Genomic DNA, 23,161 nt, shown 5'->3' on the forward strand with positions numbered 1-23,161 from the left:
GCAGCCAAAACATTATGACGACGGCCCACCACCGCGACAGTGAATACCTCCTGGTGGCGTTGTAAGTACGTGATGTTATAAGGAAGATACACTGCTCAAAAGAATTAAGGAACGTCACTTTGGGCGTCTGCCGTACACCATTCAGCAATAATTATGGACTATGTATGTTACCAAATCAAATCTTTATCTTTAACTGATTAACTGCACTACGAAACAACATTATATCCTCGATTGTTTACATAAAAAGAACTGAAATGACAGACAGATGACGAAAAGAAAGTGGAAACAATCATTCATTCCGTCATCCTGGTTGCTTCTCAGTCGACTTTCAGAGCCTCAGTAGCTTTATGGCCCCCCGTCAGCGTTTATCACTGTCTGGCATCTACAATGTTTGGAAAAATCACAGTACCAAAAAGTAATTAATGCAGAGTAATGAAATGTCGGGAATACATTTGTATTGGTAACATATTTAAGTGGTTAAGACTGCAAGATCACAGGTTAATACCAGCGCGAGAAAAGCCATTGCAAATGTGAACCGCTGGTACATTAATAAGCGTCGCAACCGCAAGAATGTTTAATGAAAACTTGCAAACGTGCATCCATTGTGTTTTAGAGGTGCCGGATGTCAGTTAGTGGGATGGATTCCATGTCTCTTGCACGTGGCCGGTCAATACAGGAACGGCTAATGCTGGAGTTGTCGTCGGATGATGTTCCATATGTGCTCGGCTGGAGACAGATCTAGTTACCGAGCAAGTCAAGATAACATGTCGTAACTCTGTAGGGCATGCTGAGTTACAACAGCGGTGCGAGCGTTATCCTGTTGGAAAACAACCCCTGGAATACTGCTCTTGAATGGGAGCACAAAGATCGAATAACTAGACTGACGCACAAATTTGCAATCAGGGTGTCGTGGATAACCACGAGAGGACTCTTGTTGTCATACCTCAACCACACCCCGGAACATATCACCAGGTGTCGGTCCAATGTGTCTAGCACACCGACAGGTTGGTTCCAGGCCATCAACTGCCCTCGTTCTAACCAACACACGGCGATCACTGGCACCGAGGCAAAACCAGCTTTCATCAGAAAACACAACAGACGTCCATCCCCAATGAGCTTGACACCACTGCAGTCGCAGGTGGGGTGGTTTCGGGTGAGTGGAATGCACGCTAAGAGGCGTCTGTCTCGGAACTGTCCTTGAAGTAATCGATTTGTAGCGGTTCGTTGTGTCATCTTGGTGCCAGTTACTCCTCAGATTGCTGCTTCAGATGCAGTACCGTGCGCCAGAGCATTATGCCAAACACGATGGTCTTCCATTTCGGTAGTGCCACGTGGCCGTCCAGAGCCCGGTCTTCTTGCGATCGTACATTCTCGTAACCAGCGCTATTATCAATCATGTACAATTGCTACATTACTGACAAGTGTTTCTGCAGTATAGCGGTAGGAACATTCTGCTTCCCGTAGCGCTATTACACGACCTCGTTCAAACACGGTGCGGTGTTGATAATGGCGTCTTTGTCGCCTGAAAACATTCTTGACTAACATCAACTTACTACGTCCTTTCTCAGAGGTAACTAACGCTCACGTGTATTTAAAGCAAACGTGGTATGCGTCTTCATAGTGGAGCTACTAGCGGCACTCTTTCACGACTGGCACTAATTCTGAACAGAAGTCATCTTTCAGATGATGAAACAGACCTACTAACTTTCGTTTATCTAGAAAAACTCCTTCTTGGTATTGCGATTTTCTTTCCGCCAGTGTAAGTCTGCGGAGGTCACCGTGTCGTATCCGTTCTCAGTCTTCAACGAGGGCTCATGGGAGTTCTATGAGAGTCTGTGGTGGAAACAGAACGACCTCGAAAACGTCTCTGAAGCATGTCTCACATGTGCACGATGTGGTTTAGGTCGGAACTCACCGCCGACCACTGCATTACTTCAGTGTGCAGGCTTCGCAACACATCCCCGCTGACGCCCTCACACTTGGGCCCTTAGAAGAAATTCAGGGCCTTCACCGTATCCACTAACCACCACATGGTCCAACAGGACTTGTCCGATGTACCTCCTGCCGGTAAGGCGACCATGGAAGACGACAAGATCCTTGTTGTTCTCAACAAGGAAACCTACGCACCACATCACAAAACATTGGAAATTTGTCGATTTCCTGGAAAAATTTGGTGGGTACCTCTCACCACGAGTTTCCGTACACGGAAACGTCATCATCTTGCGTCAGGGGATATCTGGACTCATCTGTGAATAATACGTTTCGCCAGTGACAAAGATGCCATTTCACGCAGAAACGGCAGAGCTGAAGGTGAGCTGCAATATGTTGTAGTGTCAAGCGGGGTGCTCAAATAGGTCGTCTGGGTCATAAGGTCCTTTCCCGTAACCTGTTCATTACAGTATGATCGCCCACAGCGACTCCAGTGGCTCTTCTGACATCATCTCGCAGTGTTCTGACGGTATCCATACGACGCCGCAACGCAGAGAAGGCCACATATTTGTCTTCACGTGGGTCTGTAATGCCTCGGCGACCTTGGTCCAACTCACCTTGTGTACTGTCCTGTCACCCTGTAGCGTGATCTGCTGGGATCTCTGGGATCTGCTTGGAAACATAGGAGCTCCAGAGAGTCACAATATCTGAGACAGTCCACCCCGCATAATTGCAAACCGCCGAGTGGGATTAGCTGAGCCGTCTGAGGCGCTGCAGTCATGGACTGTGCGGCTGGTCCAGGCGGAGGTTCGAGTCCTCCCTCGGGCATGGGTGTGTGTTTGTTTGTCCTTAGGATAATTTAGGTTAAGTAGTGTGTAAGCTTAGGGACTGATGACCTTAGCAGTTAAGTCCCATAAGGTTTCACACACATTTGAACATTTTTTGAATTGCGAACATAATGGAAATCAAATAAATCAACAAGTAAACAAATTGCTTCGAAGTGAGTTTTCGAGTTTATTTTCAGTTGTACCCGTTTTTAAGGTTACTTCCCGTTGCATTCACGACAATTGCATGCCATGTATCAGGACATTTGTGCCTGTGAATGAATTGTTACCAGTTTGAGAAATATTAATTTACGTATTTATGCGTTTATTTCACCTGCCAAGATTGGGTGTCACAAACACACTTGGTCCAGGGAAACGACATGTGCATAGTTTGTGGATGGTATTGGCGTTAGGTATTAGGGCAATTTGTGAGCGTTCTTGGCAGTTGAGATTATTTAAAAATTTCTGTTACTGTGTCCCGTGAGTTAGAAGAGCCCGTGAGCATTCGCACTGCTTTTTTGTGTGCTTGGCGCGTCTCTTTCGAGCAGTCTTTCATGTAGAAGACTTCAGTTTCCCAACAGGGTTTCGCGAGTACGACTTCGAGTACTGTAGCGACTTTTTCAGCTGTCGTCCAATATTTTTCGTCACAATCCTCTTCAGTGACCGTCCGTCAAAACCATTCAACACACACTTTTGTTCGTGTTGAGGCTTTAACGGATGATGTGTTTCCGCCTTCGCTTCATTTGGCAAAAATTTTCGATATGGTGTCTCTTTGAACATCATGCATATCTGCTACCTTGATTACGGAAACATCCATCATACGAACACCAACAATTTGGCAACGTCCCAGTTAATTTGTCTCTGACATAATGCTCTCATAACTTGCACAGAACGCAGTTCTGATCACGACTGACACTTATGACATATTGAAGACTTTGCACATGTGCCGTTGGTCATCATATACAACAGAACACTCTGTAGATTTGGCTAACATCTACATTAATACTGAAGCATGCATATTTTTGCCCAACCCCTGTATGAACTTACAGTTATGACAATGCCAACAAATGAATTCCCCTAGAGGCAGAAGAAAGGATACTGGACGCATTCCTGCGCTGTTTGCCAGCTGAAGTTCTCCGTAAGGTACGATCAGAGTTTCTGAAGTCATTAAATGGGGCTTGGTAACTGCAAAGACTCTGAGAGGAACTGACGGAACCCTAGAGGAAGTAGGATGGTCCTTAACACTGAAGTCACATGCTGCAAGTGTGGACAGTTTGGACATATTTTTCGCATGCAGAACATTTTCTACGGGGAGCAGTCACAGCACAGAGACATTGTAAATAACAGTAACAACACTCAGTACTCAATAACCATTCAAATTATTATAAAAATTTTAACAATTAAAAAGTCAGGAATGATGAGGTGTTTCCAAAAGCCGCTTAGCTTTATTCACAACTATCGGTTTAACGTCAATATGGACGCATCTTCAGGTTCATCTGTCAAGAATACAAATCACCGTGTAAGATTTTTTAAATACTAGAATACAAAACCATAGCCTTGTATTTAACAAAAAACAATGACAAGTATTCACAATGGTTATGTTTCCGTAATGTAGACGGACACCGAGTCCCAGCTGTCGGGAAGTTATTCACGTTAAGAGTCAAACCACACTGTGAGTTTTCATAGTATAACTGAGTGCTCCCCAAAGATACTTGTCAAAATGCACAAGTCTTGACTGCTGAATGAGCCATTCCTAGGAAAAACCGCGGGGGAAACAAATGGTGAATGGGACGCTACTGTGAACGGTGACAAAATGCCTAAAAATTAACTAATGTCTAGGGAAAGTACTATAAGTACACGGGAAATATCATCCAAAAAATAATACTACAGTATGGAAGCGAAACGTCATGAAAGGAAAAAAATCTGAAAAATAGCTTACCGGATGACACCATGTGGGATATATGACACCAAATGTATGAAACCATTATAAGTAAAACTTAAAATCTCGCGTGATGAGCGCACTTCCGCCGTCTTATTAACACGCCGATGAGGTGTAATCAGCCCGTGGAGGATAGCAATACACTGGGAAGCGGAAGGTCACGGTGCCAAAGAAGGAAACAAAGTGAACACACGAACAGCTGCAAGGAGGAAATCATAAATAGGAAAACAACTGAAAGCTGGAAATGAAATTACATAAATTTCAAAACTCGGTAGTTTGTTGTAGATATAAAATGAAAAATAAAATATAATCTGCTTTATATCAGTACCTCAATATTACAAAATTACCAAAGGAGTGGTATTTGAATATCATACAGCTGCTAAATTAACGTGAAAATCATCTGAGTAACTACCGCCGGCAATTCAGAGAATCGGAATGGTTCAAATGGCTCTGAGCACTATGCGACTTAACTTCTGAGGTCATCAGTCGCCTAGAACTAAGAACTAATTAAGCCTAACTAACCTAAGGACATCACACGCATCCATGCCCGAGGCAGGATTCGAACCTGCGACCGTAGCGATCGCTCGGCTCCAGACTGTAGCGCCTAGAACCGCACCGCCACTCCGGCCGGCAGATAATCAGAATTCGATAAGATATCGTAGTGTCTCTTTTAATATGATTTTCAAAGCTGAACTGGGGCTCGCTTTAATGTCTTCATGATATGTATTTATTCCAAAACATACGAAGTTTACTAGCTCTGTAAACCGTATATTAAAATTGCGGCTTACCTGACCTATAGATTTCTGAGGGCTGCCATTTCGGGCAATTTTGTGAGACCCAGAGCTGTTATAGTTAATGTATTCGGCCTTTTCATTATCCCTGTATCTACTGTCAACATTCCTTATAATAAATAATGCTGGGGATGTTTTTCTTTTTTTCTTTCTGCCAACATATTCCGACACATTACCCAAATAAAAATCTCTGATAAATTTTTCTGATACTATTTTGATCAGATGGAAGCAACGTTTTGCTCGAACCAATAGTGATCGACGAATGGACAGAGCGAGAGAGCCTTTTCTTACTGAGAATTTCCTTAGTGATTTCCCCACAAGATCGCTGTCGGCACAATTCGAGGCCACTGTATTCTGAACAGTGCCGTATTCTTGTTGAAAGTCTTCCTTTATAAGCGGTATGCTATATTAACGGTGTCACCATGCCGTTTGATACTTCATGGGATGATTAGAGGATTGATGGATCATCGTGCTGGTAGCAATAGGCTTCCGAAAAACATCAAAAGAGAAAGCAGCGCCTTCCATAATTACACCTAGGTCCAAGTACGGTAAGAAATTATCCACACTATGTTCCACTGAAAATTCAGTTTCATCCTGCAGTGAGTTCAGACGATGTACAAACTACGCACAGTCATTATCTGAACTACTGTATGGTATAAATACATCACCTACGTATCGTAACATGCTAATATGAATGGTTAGTAAGTGTTGATTGTTTCTCACATTTTGCGCAGCTGCAGGAAATCGATGAATCATAGCGTGGGAAGTGTAAATGGGCTGGAAACTCCAAAGGAAGTATACACATAGGTTTCCGCATGCGCAGGGTAGATGGACGCTGGGTGGGATTCGCACTACATCGCTAAACAGAAGCAAGAGCGTTGCGACCACTGTGTGGCCTTACCAGTAAATGTAAGTAAAATGTGTAACCAGTGGAGAACTATTGTATGTGCGCCTCTGTAGGAGGAAGAGTATGTAAGTTTTACTGGATATGGGCTCGCAGGTACCCGTGGCAAGTCAGAATGTACTTCAAATAAGAAATGTTGACCAACCTCATTGTCGACTGAGTTGTCTAGTAGGTGATAGGTTTCATTCGTCCACGTAGGATTAGGATTTGCTGAAGGTGCACCTGTGGTCTAGGGTTAGCCCTTTTTTTATTAGTAATCAAAACTCCTCGGTCCCGGGTTCGAAACCCGCCACCGCTTAAATTTTGATTAATAATCAGCATTGGCGGCTGAGGACTTCCGGCATAAGAAGTTCCCTCATTCTGCCAACGTCCTTGTCAAGGAGGGCACTCTCTTGTCCTTAGGGTGGGAAACTGCCCCTAAAGGCGGAAGAATCAGCAATGGTCAACGGCATGAGGTTGCAGAAGGCAATGGAAACCACTGCATTAAAGACACATAACGTGTATTCATAGGACATGTGGGCTCTAATTGAAAGGGGTCATGATGATCTCTCCACTGGCAAAAGATTCCGGAATAGTCCCCCATTCGAATTTCCGGGAGGGGACTGCCAAAAGAAGGTGAACATGAGAAAAAGATTGAATAATCAACGAAAGGATAACGCTCTACTAGTTGGGGCATGGAATGCCAAAAGCTTGAATATGGTAGGGAAGCTAGAAAACCTGAAAATGGAAATGAAAAGGCTCAATCTAGATAAAATACGGGTCACTTATGTAAACTGGAAAGAAGACAGGGATTTCTGGTCAGATGAGTATAGGGTAATATCAATAGCAGCAGAAAACAGTATAGCCGGAGTAGGATTCGTTATGAATAGCAATGTGGGCAAAGAGTGTGAACAGTTCAATGACAGGGTTGTTCTTATTCAGAATCGACAGCACACAAACACCGAGAAAGATAGTTCGGGTACACATCCGACGTCCCTAGCTGAAGATAAAGAGATAGAGAAAGTATATGAGCATATTGAAAGGGTAATACAGTACATAAAGAAAGATGAAAATCTAGTAGTCATGGGGGTCTGGAATGCAGTTGTAGGGAAAGGAGTGGAAAAAAAGGTTACAGGAGAATATGGGCTTGGGACAAGGAATGAGAAAGTACTAAGACTGATTGAGTTCTGTATTAAATTTCAGCTATTAACAGAAAATACTCTGTTCAAGAATCACAAAAGGAAGAGGTGTGCTTGGAAAACACCGGGTGATACATGAAGATTTCAGTTAGATTACATCATGGTCAGACAGAGATTCCGAAATCAGATACTGCATTGTGAGGTGTATCCAGGAGCAGATATGCACTCAGATCACAATGTAGCAGTGATGAAGAGTAGGTTGAAGTGTAAGAGATTAGTCAGGAAGAATCAGTACACTAGGAAATGGGATACAGAAGTACTAAGGATGACGAAATACGCTTGAAGTTCTCTAAGGTTATAGATCCAGCAGTAAGGAATAGCTCCGTAGGCAGTACAGTTGAAGAGGAATGGACATCTCTAAAAAGTGCAATCACAGAAGTTGGAAAGAAAAATATAGGTACAAAGAAATTAACTGCGAAGAAACCATGGGTAACAGAAGAAATACTTCAGTCGATCAATGAAACCAGAAAGTACAAAAATGTTCTGGGAAATTCAGGAATATAGAAATACAAGTCGCTCAGGTATGAAATAAATAGGAAGTGCAGGGAAGCTAAGGCGAAATGGCTGCGTGAAAAATGTGAAGAAATCGAAAAAGATATGATTGTCGGAAGGACTGAGTTAGCATATAGAAAAGTCGAAACAACCTTCGGTAAAATTAAAAGTAAGGGTGGTAACACAGAGAGTGAAACGGGAATTCCGCTCTTAAATAAGGAGGAGACAGCGGAAGGCCTGTATCACAGGAAAGACTTGTCTGATGACGTGGTAGAAGAAGAAACAGGCGAGGATATGAAAGAAGTAGGGGATCCAGTATTAGAATCAGAATTGGAAAGTGCTTTGGAAGATTTAAGCTTGAATAAGGCAGAAGGGGTAGATAACATTCCACAGAATTTCTGAAATCATTGAGGAGATTGCAACGAAACGACTGTTCACGTTGGTGTGTTCTTGTACGAGTCTTATGATATACCATCTGACTATAGGAAAAACATCATCCTCACAATTCTGAAGACTGCAAGAGGCGATATGTGCGAGAATTAGCGCAGAGTTAGCTTAACAGCTCCTACACCCGAGTTACTGACAAGATTAACATAAATAAGAATGGCAAGGAAATTTAAGGGTGTGTAAGATGACTGTTTGACTTTAGGAAAGTAAGATGACTGTTTGACTTTAGGAAAGGTAAAGCGTTCAACCTATGCATCATAGAAGCAATATCAGAAGTAAAAGAAGTGTTCAAGAACGGCGTTACAATTCAAGATGAATGCATAGAAATGATAAGATTAGCTGATGACATTGCTATCCTCAGTGAAAGTGAAGAAGACTTACAGGATCTTCTGAATGGAGTGAACTGTATCTTAAGTACAGACTATGGACTGAGCGTAAATCGAAGAAAGACGAAAATAATGAGAAACAGCAGAAGTGAGAACAGCAAGAAACTTAAATCAGGATTGGTGATCACGAAGTAGATGAAGTTAAGAAATTCTGCTCCTAGACAGCAAAATAACCAAAGATGGAGTGACATGGAGGACATAAAAAGTAGACTAGCACTGGTAGAAAGGGCATTCCTTTCCAACTAAAGTCTGCTAGTATGAAACGTAGGCCTTAATTTGTGGAAGAAATTTCTGAGAATGTACGTTTGGAACACAACATTATATGGTAATGAAACGTGGACTGGGGAAACCAAAAAAGATAAAAATCGATGCATTTGAGATGATGTGCTACAGGCGAGTGTTGAAAATTAGGTGGACTGATGAAATATGGAATGGGGAAGTCCTCCAGACCATCGGCGAGGAAAGGAATGTATGGAAAACACTGACAAGAAGAAGCGACAGAACGGTAGAACATCTGTTAAGACATCGCAGAACAACTTCGATGGTACTACAGTGAATGGTAGAGGGTAAAAACTGTAGAGGTAGACAGAGATTGGAATTCATGCAGCAAGTAATTGAGGGGGAAATAGGGTGCAAGAGGTTGGCACAAGAGAGGAATTCATAGCGGGCTGCATCAAACCAATCAGAAGACCGCTGATTCAAAATAAAAGTGCTTCATATTAGCAACAGGCTGACGACAGCCGACCAGTGCTCGTGAACTTCAATAATTTTGGTTCAGTGGCAGTAAAGTTCTCAACAGGTACAGTGATAGCAAACTTAAAGGTGCTGGATGGGAGAAAGTTGGTGGGTCCACTATCGAGTACTCTAAGCTGGAGTAGTTTACCACTTTCGCCACACTGCAGAAGAATGTATCACAATTATGGGAAAGTGATAGGGGTTAAATGGAAAATTTTTTAGAGGAATATGCAGAGTAGTTAACTCTCTCAGAGCATATCCAGCAACTTCAAAAAAGCAGCACAGATTTCCACTAATAATTAACTTCTGGTGTAAAAAAAAATACTAAGTTCCACAGTTGAAGATGGAAGACTTTATTATTTTACAAATGCTATTGTTTCTTAAAAGAAGGTCTCTATTTCGGCCACTTTTTTGGCCAGAATAGTTTGCAAACAGAACCCTACTCCTAATACATAAATAGAATAAATAGAGTTGCAGTCTACTTAGGTTTATCTGAAACAAGGAATTTGTGCCAAAAATTTGCAGAAGCAATGTGAGATCTCGCATAGCTGCTGAAGAAGTGGGTAAAGTATTGCTGAAGCAAAGAAGCGTTTGGGTCACCAAAAGCAGTTCTTGTTGTCAAGTGATGCTAGCAGTTATGCCTTGGGATGCATACTAAATCAAGAAGTAAGCAGAGCATAGTCTCCAACAGCCTATGCTTCCAGGCAACTAAACAAAGCAGAGAAGATTTACATTGTATGATTAAAGCAGAGAAGAATTCCTGTACCATGGAGAAAGAGATGCTAAGCCTGATTCACTGTATCACATTGTGTTGAAGATTTATGTCTTACAGAATCTCTGTACATTAATTTAACAGACGTCTGTGTGTTGTTAATTGTCCTCATATCCAATGTAAAACCTTTGCATATTAACAAACCAATTTTTGTTCATACAAACATAAAACGATATTAATGTATTCTGTTAAATGAAGCTTTATTTGTAAATGGATTCTCTCCTTGTAAATTTATGCAATATAAATTTTTTAACTTATGTATCCTTTAAGTCAAAACTGATTTCTGTGTTTTGTAATCGAGTTAGGCAAGAGACAGTTGATGCTAGGGAGTGAGGATGACAGATGTTTGTTAGTACAGGTACCGTCTTTAACGTATTAAAGAAAAGTATTTTAAAATAATGTTAAGACTGTGACCCCATGAGAACCGTATATGAGGAAGTATTGCAACAGAAAGAAGATGTCAGTATAAAGAAGATTCTTGTCAGAGACACTAATCGTGTCACGGTAGAACATGCCAGTGATCTTGCAGTCAAAGCATTACACATATAAATTGTTCAAAGACAGTGGAGGTGGACCAAAAAGGAAGAAAAAGGACTGACAGATGAAAGAAGAAGAGTTAGTTTGATGATGAAGAAGATTTTGAAGAATAACGAGAAGAACAGAAGAGGTCAGGGGTTTTTAATAGCAGTCAGCAGCTACTGCAAGTTTGAAGAAGATTATTAACTGCTTGGACTCTTATTGCAGATGTGTGTGTACGAGTAGAATCGTGTAATGACAAGAACTGTCAAGGCTAGTTTCATTTGTCAGTATAGAGGAAGACTTGTGTATGAACTGTGAAATGATGCATGGACAATGTTTTGATGGGAAACATTTACAGACAAGCTGGAACTGCTTCATCGTTTTGACGGCATAGTAAGCATTTTGTTTGTGGAAAATTAAGTTTTCAATAAACGTGCACTTCACCTCTCCAAATACATCAATAATGTGAGTGCTCATTATTAAACCGTAACTTTTGTGTTTACAAAGCTATATCATCTAAATCAATCCTGAAGTATACTCTGGATTATTCCAGCTGGTCAGTGTTCATTAGACCGTCATCTGGAGTGGAGTTCGAATGTATTAGTTTTCAGCTTAAGTTTCGTAATTTGAACTAGGAATGTCATAATGGCAGGGTGGTCAGCAATAGCCCACACAGCGTCCGGTGGCAAAGATGCTCTACAGCTAGAGGTGGTAGAATCTCAGTTCATCTTTGGTTGCTAGTGTTTGCTACGATATGAACGTTATAATTCTCATGAGGACAGTTTCAGTAGCATATTTAACCATTTAGAAGGAATAGGATCCACTGAGTAAAGAAAAGAAATCCAGTGAAGTTTGATTGTCAAATACAGAGCACTTTAACAGTAAGAAATATGTTCATATGTTGGAGTGCAGACATTATCTATTTAAACTTGCAGTTGGCTTTGTACCATTGAACTGCACAAATTTCTAGTTAAATTCATGTTATTAATCTCTAACACTGTATGAATTCTACCATATATTCATAAACTATGTAGTTTTCAGACAAGTGTCCTTAACATTTTGTTGTTTGGCTATCACAATAGGAATACAAGACATTCATTTACAAATTTTTTATGGAGTAAATTTTAGGTTTGAGGAGTCTTATTCACATTTCACGTACACTTGAGTACAAAATCAAGGTGATAAATACCCACTACCACAGAGTAAACAGAATTTGCTACATTTTATGAGTATTATATTTGCTTTGTTTTGTAAGCTTGGCTTGAATGAGGGGGTACTTGTGTTCATAACTGTATTGTCAATGTACAAAGTGTAAGGCAGTGCAGTATCAGATAGTTTTGCCTACCGGTGAATATTCTTCATGATGTGAGGAAAGCGACAATGATATGTTATTGGTGTTCAAATGAGTTCTAAAAGGACTACTATGGCCCTGTTGCGTTTAGTTAAAACACAGTGCAGGCAGTTGGGTACTGTACTGAAAAACGTCTGTATCAGGCACGGTAAAGAGTGCAGTGAAACAGAGTTAGATAATCAGGCAGTAGCTTGGTGCAGGCAAAGAGCAGCAACAGTAGTGAATATAGTATCAAAGTAGTACAGAGGTCGAACAGAAATTTCTATTTATTCGATAAGTACTGTGTTAACATATTTCCGTTGCTACACGCATAACAGACGCTTCAAAGTAGTAACGAATCACGCCACAATAAAATGGCTTATGAATCTGAAGAATCTGACTAACTGCTTGACCCAGTGGCCAATAAAGCGTAGTGAATTTGATTTTGAAGTAATACTCTGCTCTGAGAATATTCACAGTAACACCGATGGCCTCAGTCGCAAAGTGTGCATGATGGAGCATGTTTTTATTACTGTATCCAAATGGCGATAGGTGCAGGGTGCTGGCTCAGACTCTCAGCAGTCCACAATACCAGCATAGTTTCATGCTGAGGATGGGGTACTGTATACAAAAACCAAGAGTCGATGACATATAGTCATACCAGCAAATTAACACAAGTTACTGACACAGGCCAATGAGTGTATCTTGCCAGGACATGGAGTTCCTCAAACTAAGGAATGATATCTCGCAGTTGGTGGACACGCAAGTGGCATGTGGAACGATATAGAGAACAGTCTCCCTTGTACACAAAAAGTGCCGCAGTATGATTGTAGAAATTACCAGAGGCTAGCCAACAGTTCTGAGCTATTGGTATGGATATTCTTGGGTGCTTTGTGCAAACACCAGCAGTGGATTAATACAATTTATGCATTGTTAACCATTCTTCTTTCTATGTATCTACAATTGCCGTACCAAATCACAAGTAGAGGCAATAATGCAACCAATGGTTAAACATTGAATCTTGAAGATTAGGGTGCCGGAAACCATGCTAACTGATGGACTTACTAATTTTATATTCGACCTGACAAAGCAGCTTGTAAGTAGGCTGTTTATGTTTTCTTATTGGCAACGTTACATAGCGCTCTATATGAAAATCACTGGCTGTGCTGTGTGCAGTCTGTGGCTAGTTTGCATTGTTGTCTGCCATTGTAGTGTTAGGCAGCGGCAGCTGGATGTGAACAGCGCGTAGCGTTGCGCAGTTGGAGGTGAGCCGCCAGCAGTGGTGGATGTGGGGAGAGAGATGGCGGAAGTTTTGAAATTGAACTGCTATATATATTATGATTATTAAGGTAAATACAGTGTTTGTTCTCTATTAAAATCTTTCATTTGCTAACTATCCCTATCAGTAGTTAGTGCCTTCTGTAGTTTGAATCTTTTATTTAGCTGGCAATAGTGGCGCTCACTGTATTGCAGTAGTTCGAGTAACCAAGATTTTTGTGAGGTAAGTGATTTGTGAAAGGTATAGGTTAATGTTAGTCAGGGCCATTCTTTTGTAGGGATTTTTGAAAGTCAGATTGCGTTGCGCTAAAAATATTGTGTCAGTTTAAGCACAGTCTTGTATAAATTGTTCTAAGGGGACGTTTCATATGGCGACCCTGCCAGGATACCTCACTGGAATCTTCTGATTTTTTCTTGTAGTTTGTGTATTTAGTGCAGCTTTTGTTTATTGCTAGCGCGTAATTATAGAGAGAATTTCCTTGGTAGTTGTGGTTTTCCATTGTTGCACAGTAAAACAGTTGTGGCATGCATGTAGATTTGCACCAAGTATTTCGCAGCTGCGCTTGCAATTAACTAGATATTATTTTCAGTTCTATGTTAATGTGTTCTCTTATTTTTGCTCTTCAAATTGTGCTTTTCTGTGTTATCGTGTGAAATATTGTGACAATAATGGCGTGTGAAAAACGTAACACTAGGCTCCAAAGTAAACTGAGAAATGACAGTGAAGACGAAAGCAGTGTGTTAGCGCCACCGAGTAATGAATTAACTAATGTTCAAAGTAGTAATTTGGTAATTGTACATAGGGAAATGGAGCGGGCTGCAAACAATGGTGTAGACAGTGAAACAATTAGTGAACAGAGAAGCATTATCGATCGATCAGTCGGCAACAGCTTGCCTCAGGAATCCGAAATGATAGGACACAATCTTGCAAATACTGTAGATTCAGGTTTTGCGTCCTCACCCTTTTCTCAAATAAGTCAAGACACATTTTCGGCTTGTCAAAATGTGAATGTTGCCGGTGCAAATTCACTGCCGAAAAGCACTGAGGAACATGTTTCAGACACCAGTGCATTGTTATTACAGTTAATGCAACAAATGGGACAAAAGCTTCAAAAGTTAGACACAATGGAACAAAATCAGAGACAAACACAGCAACAGTTAGAAGCTATACTAGCTCCTGCAGATTCGAAAGTGACAGACAAGAGCACTGTATCTACAAGCTAATGCGAGAACAAAGTGAGTGCACAAGACCGTAGGTAAAGTGTTAAGTTACTATGTGAACAATTACTTTAGTGACTGGAATGCTCAGCTACTATATCTAGTAACAGATTAAACTCAAAGGTGCATCAGAGTACAGGTTTGACGCTCTTCGAGGTTGTCTGTGGGTGGAAGATGAATTATGCTTTCAGTTTATAAAACCACCTCCTGGGGAAATGAGTCAGCCTTCTGAACTTTTGCGAAAAGTTGAGGCTGTACACTATGTGATCAAAAGCATCCGGCACCCCAAAAAACATACATTTTTCATATTAGGTGCATTGTGCTGCCACCTACTGCCAGGTACTCCATATCAGCGACATCAGTAGATATTAGACATCGTGAGAGAGAAGAATGAAGCGCTTTGCGGAAGTCCCAGACTTCGAACGTGATCAGGCGATTTGGTGTCACTTGTGTCATATGTCTTTACTCGAGATTCCCACATTCCTAAACATCCAAAGGTCCACTGTTTCCGATGTGGTAGTTAACTGGAAACGTGAAGTGACAGGTACAGCACAAAAGCGTACAGCCCGACCTCGTCTGTTGACTGACAGAGACCGCCGACAGTTGAAAAGGGTCGTAATGTGTAGTAGGCAGACATCTATATAGACCATCACAAAGGAATTCCAAACTACATCAGGATCCACTGCAAGTACTATGATAGTTAGGAGGGATGTGAGAAAACTTAGATTTCATGATCAAGCGGCTGCTCATAAGCCACACATCACGCCAGTAAATGCCAAAGGACGCCTCGCTTGGTGTAAAGTGCGTAAACATTGGACAATTGAACAGTGGAAAAACATTGTATGGACTGACGAATCACGGTACACAATGCGGCGATCCGACGGTAGGGTGTGGGTATGACGAATGCCCGGTGAACGTGATCTGCCAGCGTGTGTAGTGCCAGCAGTAAAATTCGGAGGCGGTGGTGTTATGATGTGGTCGTGTTTTTCATGGAGGGGCTTGCACCGTTTGTTGTTTTGCGTGGCACTATCGCAGCACAGGTCTACATTGATGTTTTAAGCACCTTTTCGCTTCCCACTGTTGAAGAGCAATTCGGGGATGGCGACTGCATCTTTCAACACAGTCGAGCGCAGTTCATAATGCATGGCCTGTGGCGGAGTGGTTACACGACAATAACATCCCTGTAATAGACTGGCCTCCACAGGGTTCTGACCTGAATCCTATAGAACACCTTCGGGATGTTTTGGAACGCCGACTTCGTGCCAGGCCTCACTTACCGACATCTATACCTCTCTTCAGTGCAGCACTCCGTGAAGAATGGGCTGCCATTCCCCAAGAAACCTTCCAGCACCTGACTGAACGTATGCCTGCGAGAGTGGAAGATGTCATCAAGGCTAATGGTGGACCATCACTGTATTGAATTCCAGTATTATCGATGGAGGGCGCCACGAATTTGTAAGTCATTTTCAGCCAGGCGTCCTGATACTTTCGATCACATAGTGTACCTGGCGCCAGAGACAGAAGGCAAGAACTGAGGGCCTCGAGCGGCAAGAAGCCGCACAGAAGGGAAAACCGGACTGTCTAAGTCCCTTATCAGACACTGAATGATGTCAACTAACGTTTACATTCTTATGGGTAATACAGGGAAATGCGTTATGTGGTATTAAGGTCCCTATCAGATGATCGCGATGATGTCCACAGTCAAGGCAAAATCGTTTCAGCACATACCATTGCGGTGCACATGGAGGTAGTTTGTCCATTTAAGTGCTCCCCAGAAGCGCTGTCGCAGTTGCTGGCAGTTCCCTGTAAGGTGAGGAAGGAAGTGGTAAGGGGGGAAGGTAAGGCCCAGTAAAATGAACACATTCCACCTGCAGCTGCACATGCTCTTCTGTTTGCTCTGAGGTTGCGGGGTAAGCCATTGCGGTTGTGCGAAGATAGCGAACGTAAATTTCGACCATGGCTACAATACTGAACAACTACTTTTCATTACTGCGTCTGCTCACTGAAAACCCAACCTACCTAAACTCCATCTTGGACTCGAGACGTCTTGCATCCATGGTCCAAATGATAGCAAATCAGAATAACCGAATTACAACGGAACAGCTATTTACATACGTAGGGCAACCCCGCAGAGAGCATCAACACTGACTCATTATGTTAGGAACTTATACCTGGGCTATCTGTAAAGGAAGGTCCGATTGGTCACGAAATGGAAACCACACTGAAAATCTAAAGTGTTTCATTTGTAACAGTTTGCTACTCCTTCCAGCTATTTCTCTACATAGCTGCCGCCCCGACTTAGACATCTGTCGAAGCGTTGTACCAACTTTAAAAATACCCTCGTCATAGAAGGCAGCCGCCTGTGCTTTCCGCCACTCCTCTACGCTGGTCTAATTTTCGTTGTCGGTGACAAATTGTTGTCTTCATAGCCAGCGGTTCATGTGACAAAGATGAACATCAGAGGGAGCCTAGTTGTATGGTGGCTATCAAACACCTCCCATCGAAAACGCTGCTAGGGCGTTCTCTCGTCCTGCAGTGTCAAGTTTAACAGTGCAACCAACGTAAATAGGAAACTACAAGACCGATGAAAATATTAAAAGTAAAGTAGCGGTTCAGTCACAGAATGGAATTTGAAGGACTGTAAATTTAAGAGAGGTGAGGAATGCAGTGCTACAGGCTGGAGCAAGCACTCGTCACTATAACGACGCTGCTTACAGTAACCAACTAGCACTGCATTTCACCATCACACCTGCGTCATTACCCCGGCATGACTACTCGCTCGGTGATTAATGGTGTTACCGAAGTCCTGGGTACTTTGGTAGTGTTGCAGCAAGGGGGCCATGCCACTTGGGGCGCCTGCTTACAAAGAGGATTGACCCTGGAATGCATAAATATTGAACATCCAACTGGCAAGAGATGTCGAATTGCTCACAGAGGGGGAAGTGGGGTATCACTGTGAAGCTAAGAAGGTATTGTCTCTCATCAGGCCTCCACGGGAACAGCCATCCCTGTCGCCATCCTATGGGACCGCCTGCCTTGAGGTGTTCAGCCTCAGCATCAATGTGCCAAGGTTCGAACTGAGACTTTCTCAGCCGCCGATCAAGTGGGTGTTCACCGTGAGCAGGAGCTGCCAGTCAAACTCCAAGGCCGCCATGACTGGGGCAGTCCCCTACCGCACCTCGTTAGCAGCACATTAGTGGCTGACCACAGGGCCAGAACTTGATGCAGCTCTGCCGCTGGCCGAGAATATCTATCACTCAAAGTCGCTCTACATCTACATCTACATCCATACTCCGCAAGCCACCTGACGGTGTGTGGCGGAGGGTACCTTCAGTACCTCTATCGGTTCTCCCTTCTATTCCAGTCTCGTATTGTTCGTGGAAAGAAGGATTGTCGGTATGCCTCTGTGTGGGCTCTAATCTCTCTGATTTTATCCTCATGGTCTCTTCGCGAGATATACGTAGGAGGGAGCAATATACTGCTTGACTCTTCGGTGAAGGTATGTTCTCGAAACTTCAATAAAAGCCCGTACCGAGCTACTGAGCGTCTCTCCTGCAGAGTCTTCCACTGGAGTTTATCTATCATCTCCGTAACGCTTTCGCGATTACTAAATGATCCGTTGGATCTTCTCTATCTCTTCTATCAACCCTATCTGGTACGGATCCCACACTGCTGAGCAGTATTCAAGCAGTGGGCGAACAAGCGTACTGTAACCTACTTCCTTTGTTTTCGGATTGCATTTCCTTAGGATTCTTCCAATGAATCTCAGTCTGGCATCTGCTTTACCGACGATCAACTTTATCTGATCATTCCATTTTAAATCACTCCTGATGCGTACTCCCAGATAATTTATGGAATTAACTGCTTCCAGTTGCTGACCTGCTATTTTGTAGCTAAATGATAAGGGAACTATGTATTCGCAGCACATTAAATTTGTCTACATTGAGATTCAATTGCCATTCCCTGCACCATGCGTCAATTCGCTGCAGATCCTCCTGCATTTCAGTACAATTTTCCATTGTTACAACCTCTCGATACACCACAGCATCATCTGCAAAAAGCCTCAGTGAACTTCCGATGTCATCCACCAGGTCATTTATGTATTTTGTGAATAGCAACGGTCCTATGACACTCCCCTGCGGCACACCTGAAATTACTCTTACTTCGGAAGACTTCTCTCCGTTGAGAATAACATGCTGCGTCCTGTTATCTAGGAACTCCTCAATCCAATCACACAATTGGTCTGATAGTCCATATGCTCTTACTTTGTTCAATAAACGACTGTGGGGAACTGTATCGAACGCCTTGCGGAAGTCGAGAAACACGGCATCTACCTGTGAACCCGTGTCTATGGCCCTCTGAGTCTCGTGGACGAATAGCGCGAGCTGGGTTTCAGACGACCGTCTTTTTCGAAACCCATGCTGATTCCTACAGAGTAGATTTCTAGTCTCCAGAAAAGTCATTATACTCGAACACAATACGTGTTCCAAAATTCTACAACTTCTGAACCATACTGAGTTTGGCAGCCGCAGCTGACTACATCACAGTGCATAGGAAAGTGAATTCGACGCCCTCTCCACGCCTCCTAGATGTGGGAACCGGATCTCCAAATGCGCACCGAACCAAATAAATGAATCAACTATTACTAAGCCAAATGTGATTGGACTTGCCCTCGCCTACCCACTAGACAACCTCCGGGCCCTAGTGTTTGTTGTGTTGCAGCAGTCCTATTTGCGGTGTTGTGCCTTCACCTTCCCCCGACCTTTGATTTGACTGACCTAGAGAGACGTAAATCAGTCTCGATCAGCCTTTCCCAAAATAGAAAGACCCACTTAGAATTTTTACTTGAAGGTCAAATTTTGAATTGCGAGTGCTTTGAGTCACGTTTGTAACTTTTGCTGCTGCGCATTTTTTGCATTGGACTAAAAGTGCTTAAGAACCATGTAATTCTTGTCGAATACGCATCATGCTCTCTTATTTCGGCAACTGCTGAATCCTTTTTGTTCTCTCAAGGAAATGTAAACAATCTCAAGGTGTATTTTTGTTCAGTTGATTCAACAACGGGCCTTCGAAGAGAATTTCAAGTAACATTTATTACGAAGGTGAGGAAAGACATTTTATTTGTATCTTTCCCTTCTGTGTTTTTCATAATAATTAACCACCTTATTAAATACATCGTTTTCTTCAAGACTATGATAAATCTGGTGACGCTAGATAACGAGTATCTCAGCTGTAGATTATTTTTTTAGCTAAGAGTTTATTTTTATATTAATTTTCAGCTCAGCTGTGTTTCTTTCATTTGCAATTGATTTCGAAGCTTTTTATGACCTGAACTGCTAGCAGCTAGGCGCAGTTGTCGAAATAAAATTCACCGGCAAGTGGACTACAAATTAGCAGATGCTGTGATACAGCAGCAGCGCAAACTGGCGGGAGTATTTCACTTCGACAACTGTGCCCACGTGCCTCAAGTTGAAGCCGAAAGAGGTTTCGAAACCGAGTGAAAATAAACACGGAAAAAAGTGATAAACAACGAAAGTGTTCGCTTTTAGAGGTACTTAAATGCTATAATATAAGACGTACGTCTGAAGTAACGAATTTCTTCCGGGGTGAAACGCGGCAGACGCGACCGTTTCCTTCCTTCCAGTTTGCTGTTCCTGTCGACTCTCTCTCGGACCACCCTCGGGTAATCTCCTTCCTCTGAGTAAATGGCGTGCAGCCACAGACCAATCTGTGAAAACAAAAAAATCCAAAGAATGATGCTCAAAATCTTCGTAAGAGAGTGTAATATATAAATCATGGAATGTTGTACAACATCCCCTTTGCGAAATATTCCTCACATTCCGCGAATTACATATGATGGCTAACCACAAAATAACCTTCGTTGGGCTGTAAATGAAATACTGGAATATCTCAGGAAAATTTGTTGCAAGAATATTTAAACCATACCTTTGCATTACTTTTGTACATAATCACCATTCATAGTTAAGCATTTATCATGTCTCTAACTTGATGTGAAATTCCTTCAACATAAAATTCTGCCGCGTGAATTGCAGCCAGCCAGGGACAGCATTTTGAAGTTTCTTATTGGAGTCGAAGAACTGGGTGCCAAGCCTCTTTTTCAAGTTCCCAAAGAGGTGGAAATCACTTGGAGTCAACTGTGGACTGTAGGGCAGATGTTAAAAAATATCACATATGAAACGATTAAAAAATCCTTCTGTCCGTCGTGCAGAGTGTGGAAGTGCATAAATATGACACTGGCAATGAAGAGGTCGCTTCGCTTTTTTTTTTATTGGCGCTTCTCAGTTTTCTGAGTGTTACAGAGTAGACCTCAGAGTTCGTTAACCTTGCGTATTCTAAAAAATCAATAAACAATTTTATGTTGCTGCTGCTGTATCTTAATGTCCCAAAAATAGTAACCGTAGCTTTTCTTCTGGCCGACAGAAGTTGTTTTTCCTTCTAGGTTGTATTACCTCACACCATTGATGTTTTGTCTCCATATCCTGTCACCAGCCACTATTTTTCCCAGTAGGTCCTTTCCTCTAGCGTTGTAACGAAACAGAAAACGGTAATCCGCTTAATTTTGTAGCTCTCTTTGGAAAGCAAAGAGCACAAATACAGGATATTGATAACGATCTGTATCTGGGTGACTGCTCGTTGTCGAATAACTTTTCAAAACGTTCTTTCTGTTACACGATAGGTGTATGTATGAGCATTGTCATGCTGAAAAGACGCATCTCCCTGACGTCTCAGGACCGCAAGAAAATTGGCAGAACTTATACAGGGTGTTCCGAAACTATTCCTTCAAATTAATAGAGGAGGTAGAGGACATCAAAACAAATATATTTAGTTATAATACATTTGGGTCCTGACATCTGTTTCTGTTGCTAGGTACAATGTACAAGAAGGTTGGTTAGCATGCTAATTGCAGCAGTGGCATTCGCAGTAACTGCTCGAATGCGCGACCATTGGCCTGTATGCACGCAGTATATCGTCGAACTATTGACTGTCCTGTCCGTTCGAAGATTTCTTCACCTCCGCAGTGGTGCCAGCAGTGAAGCGAATTCTAACGGCGATGTCTTCTTCTTTTTCCGCAACAGTTTCAGGCACCAACTGCTCCATATTCCCCCAGGGGAAGAAATCCAGACACAGGAGGTCAGGTGACCTGGGAGGCCAGGCTACTGAACCAGTTCGGCCGATCCACCGAGTCCCAAACGTGGCTGTCAGATGATTCTTCTAATCAATGGTGAAATGGGCTGGTGCCCCATTGTAGTGGCGGAACATTCAGAGGTGCATCCTCCAGAAATTCTGGCAGCATATGCTCCATGATGATGCAGTATCTCCTGAGGCGGAATGGAAGAATGTATGGTCCAATCACCACATCACCATTGTTGTTACAAGGTGGTGTTACTTACGAATTAATATGTGTGTTTCCAAGCAGGCCTCAGAGCCAACGATTCTTACAAAGAGCAGTCTGAATGTCAGCATACATTCCCAGTCAGTGAAACCGACAAAATAGCTTGCGTCAGCACTTTTGACAAAATGTTCCCTAACATTACAACTTGACTTCAGAAACCAAATGTTCCATATCGAATTATATTTGTTTTGATGTTCTCTACCTCCTGTATTAATCGTTACGGATCGCCTTGTATATCCTGCAGTGTTCAGTGCTCACTCCACGAACACCAGAGTTGTACGGTTACTACAAACTATGGCTCTACGCCCCGATGCACCTTGCGTTAGAACTTCAGACTGACTATCCATTAACCTTGAATAAATTGGTACAGCTTCTAAATTCTTTTGTTAATCATCCTGTATAATACTTCAAGAAATTTCTGTTCTCAAGATAAGGTATAACAGTTTTGACTCTCCGACAGTAAACTGACAGCGACCGCAATATTGTGTAAGCAGAAAAGCATCGGCTAGATTCCGCCGCCAGGAAAAATTTTTGCTCTAAGATGAAAATTGGGTGCTCAGTAAATAGTACTCACTTTAAACTGCAACGTTCGCTCGGCTGCCTCCACGTCTTCTGTAGAATTGGTCTTGGCCTGTTGCCATTCGCAGTTGAGTGCTAAGCCGACTTGCCCTGCAATGAAAATCACTAGTGTTTTATGACCGTTCTTGCAGTGACGACACTTACCCAACCCATGACTCTACCGGGTGAAAATTATTTAAATCGACAAATCCAGGAGGTTGCATGGGACAATGAAAACACTTTTTCTACCAAGACACAACAACGTTAACACAACATAATTACTTCATTTACAGTAGTGACTGCAAAAGGCCTCCATTGATTTGTAAGTATAGGGTCATGTTGTATACTTAATTATTACAGCTGTTGCTACTACCTGGGCAACCAGATCCTCTTCTGATTCGCCAGGGGTTTTGTGAACAACGTTGGACATCTCTCGTCCAGAGATGT

General features: G+C 42.4%; 1 protein-coding gene across 2 annotated transcripts in view; it reads right to left on the reverse strand.

The window, feature by feature from the left end:
* Positions 1-23,161, reverse strand: part of LOC126094630 (myrosinase 1-like) — a 192,588-nt gene that overhangs the window by 86,331 nt on the left and 83,096 nt on the right. For both annotated transcript variants that reach the window (XM_049909114.1, XM_049909113.1), the window contains exons 7-8: positions 22,731-22,825; positions 20,323-20,470 (exon numbers count right to left, since the gene is read on the reverse strand). In XM_049909114.1, the coding sequence (XP_049765071.1) occupies positions 20,323-20,470; positions 22,731-22,825 (243 nt within the window). The remainder of the gene's footprint in view (positions 1-20,322; positions 20,471-22,730; positions 22,826-23,161) is intronic.

This window comes from Schistocerca cancellata, chromosome 8 (genome assembly GCF_023864275.1).
Source record: "Schistocerca cancellata isolate TAMUIC-IGC-003103 chromosome 8, iqSchCanc2.1, whole genome shotgun sequence".
NCBI lineage: Eukaryota > Metazoa > Arthropoda > Insecta > Orthoptera > Acrididae > Schistocerca > Schistocerca cancellata.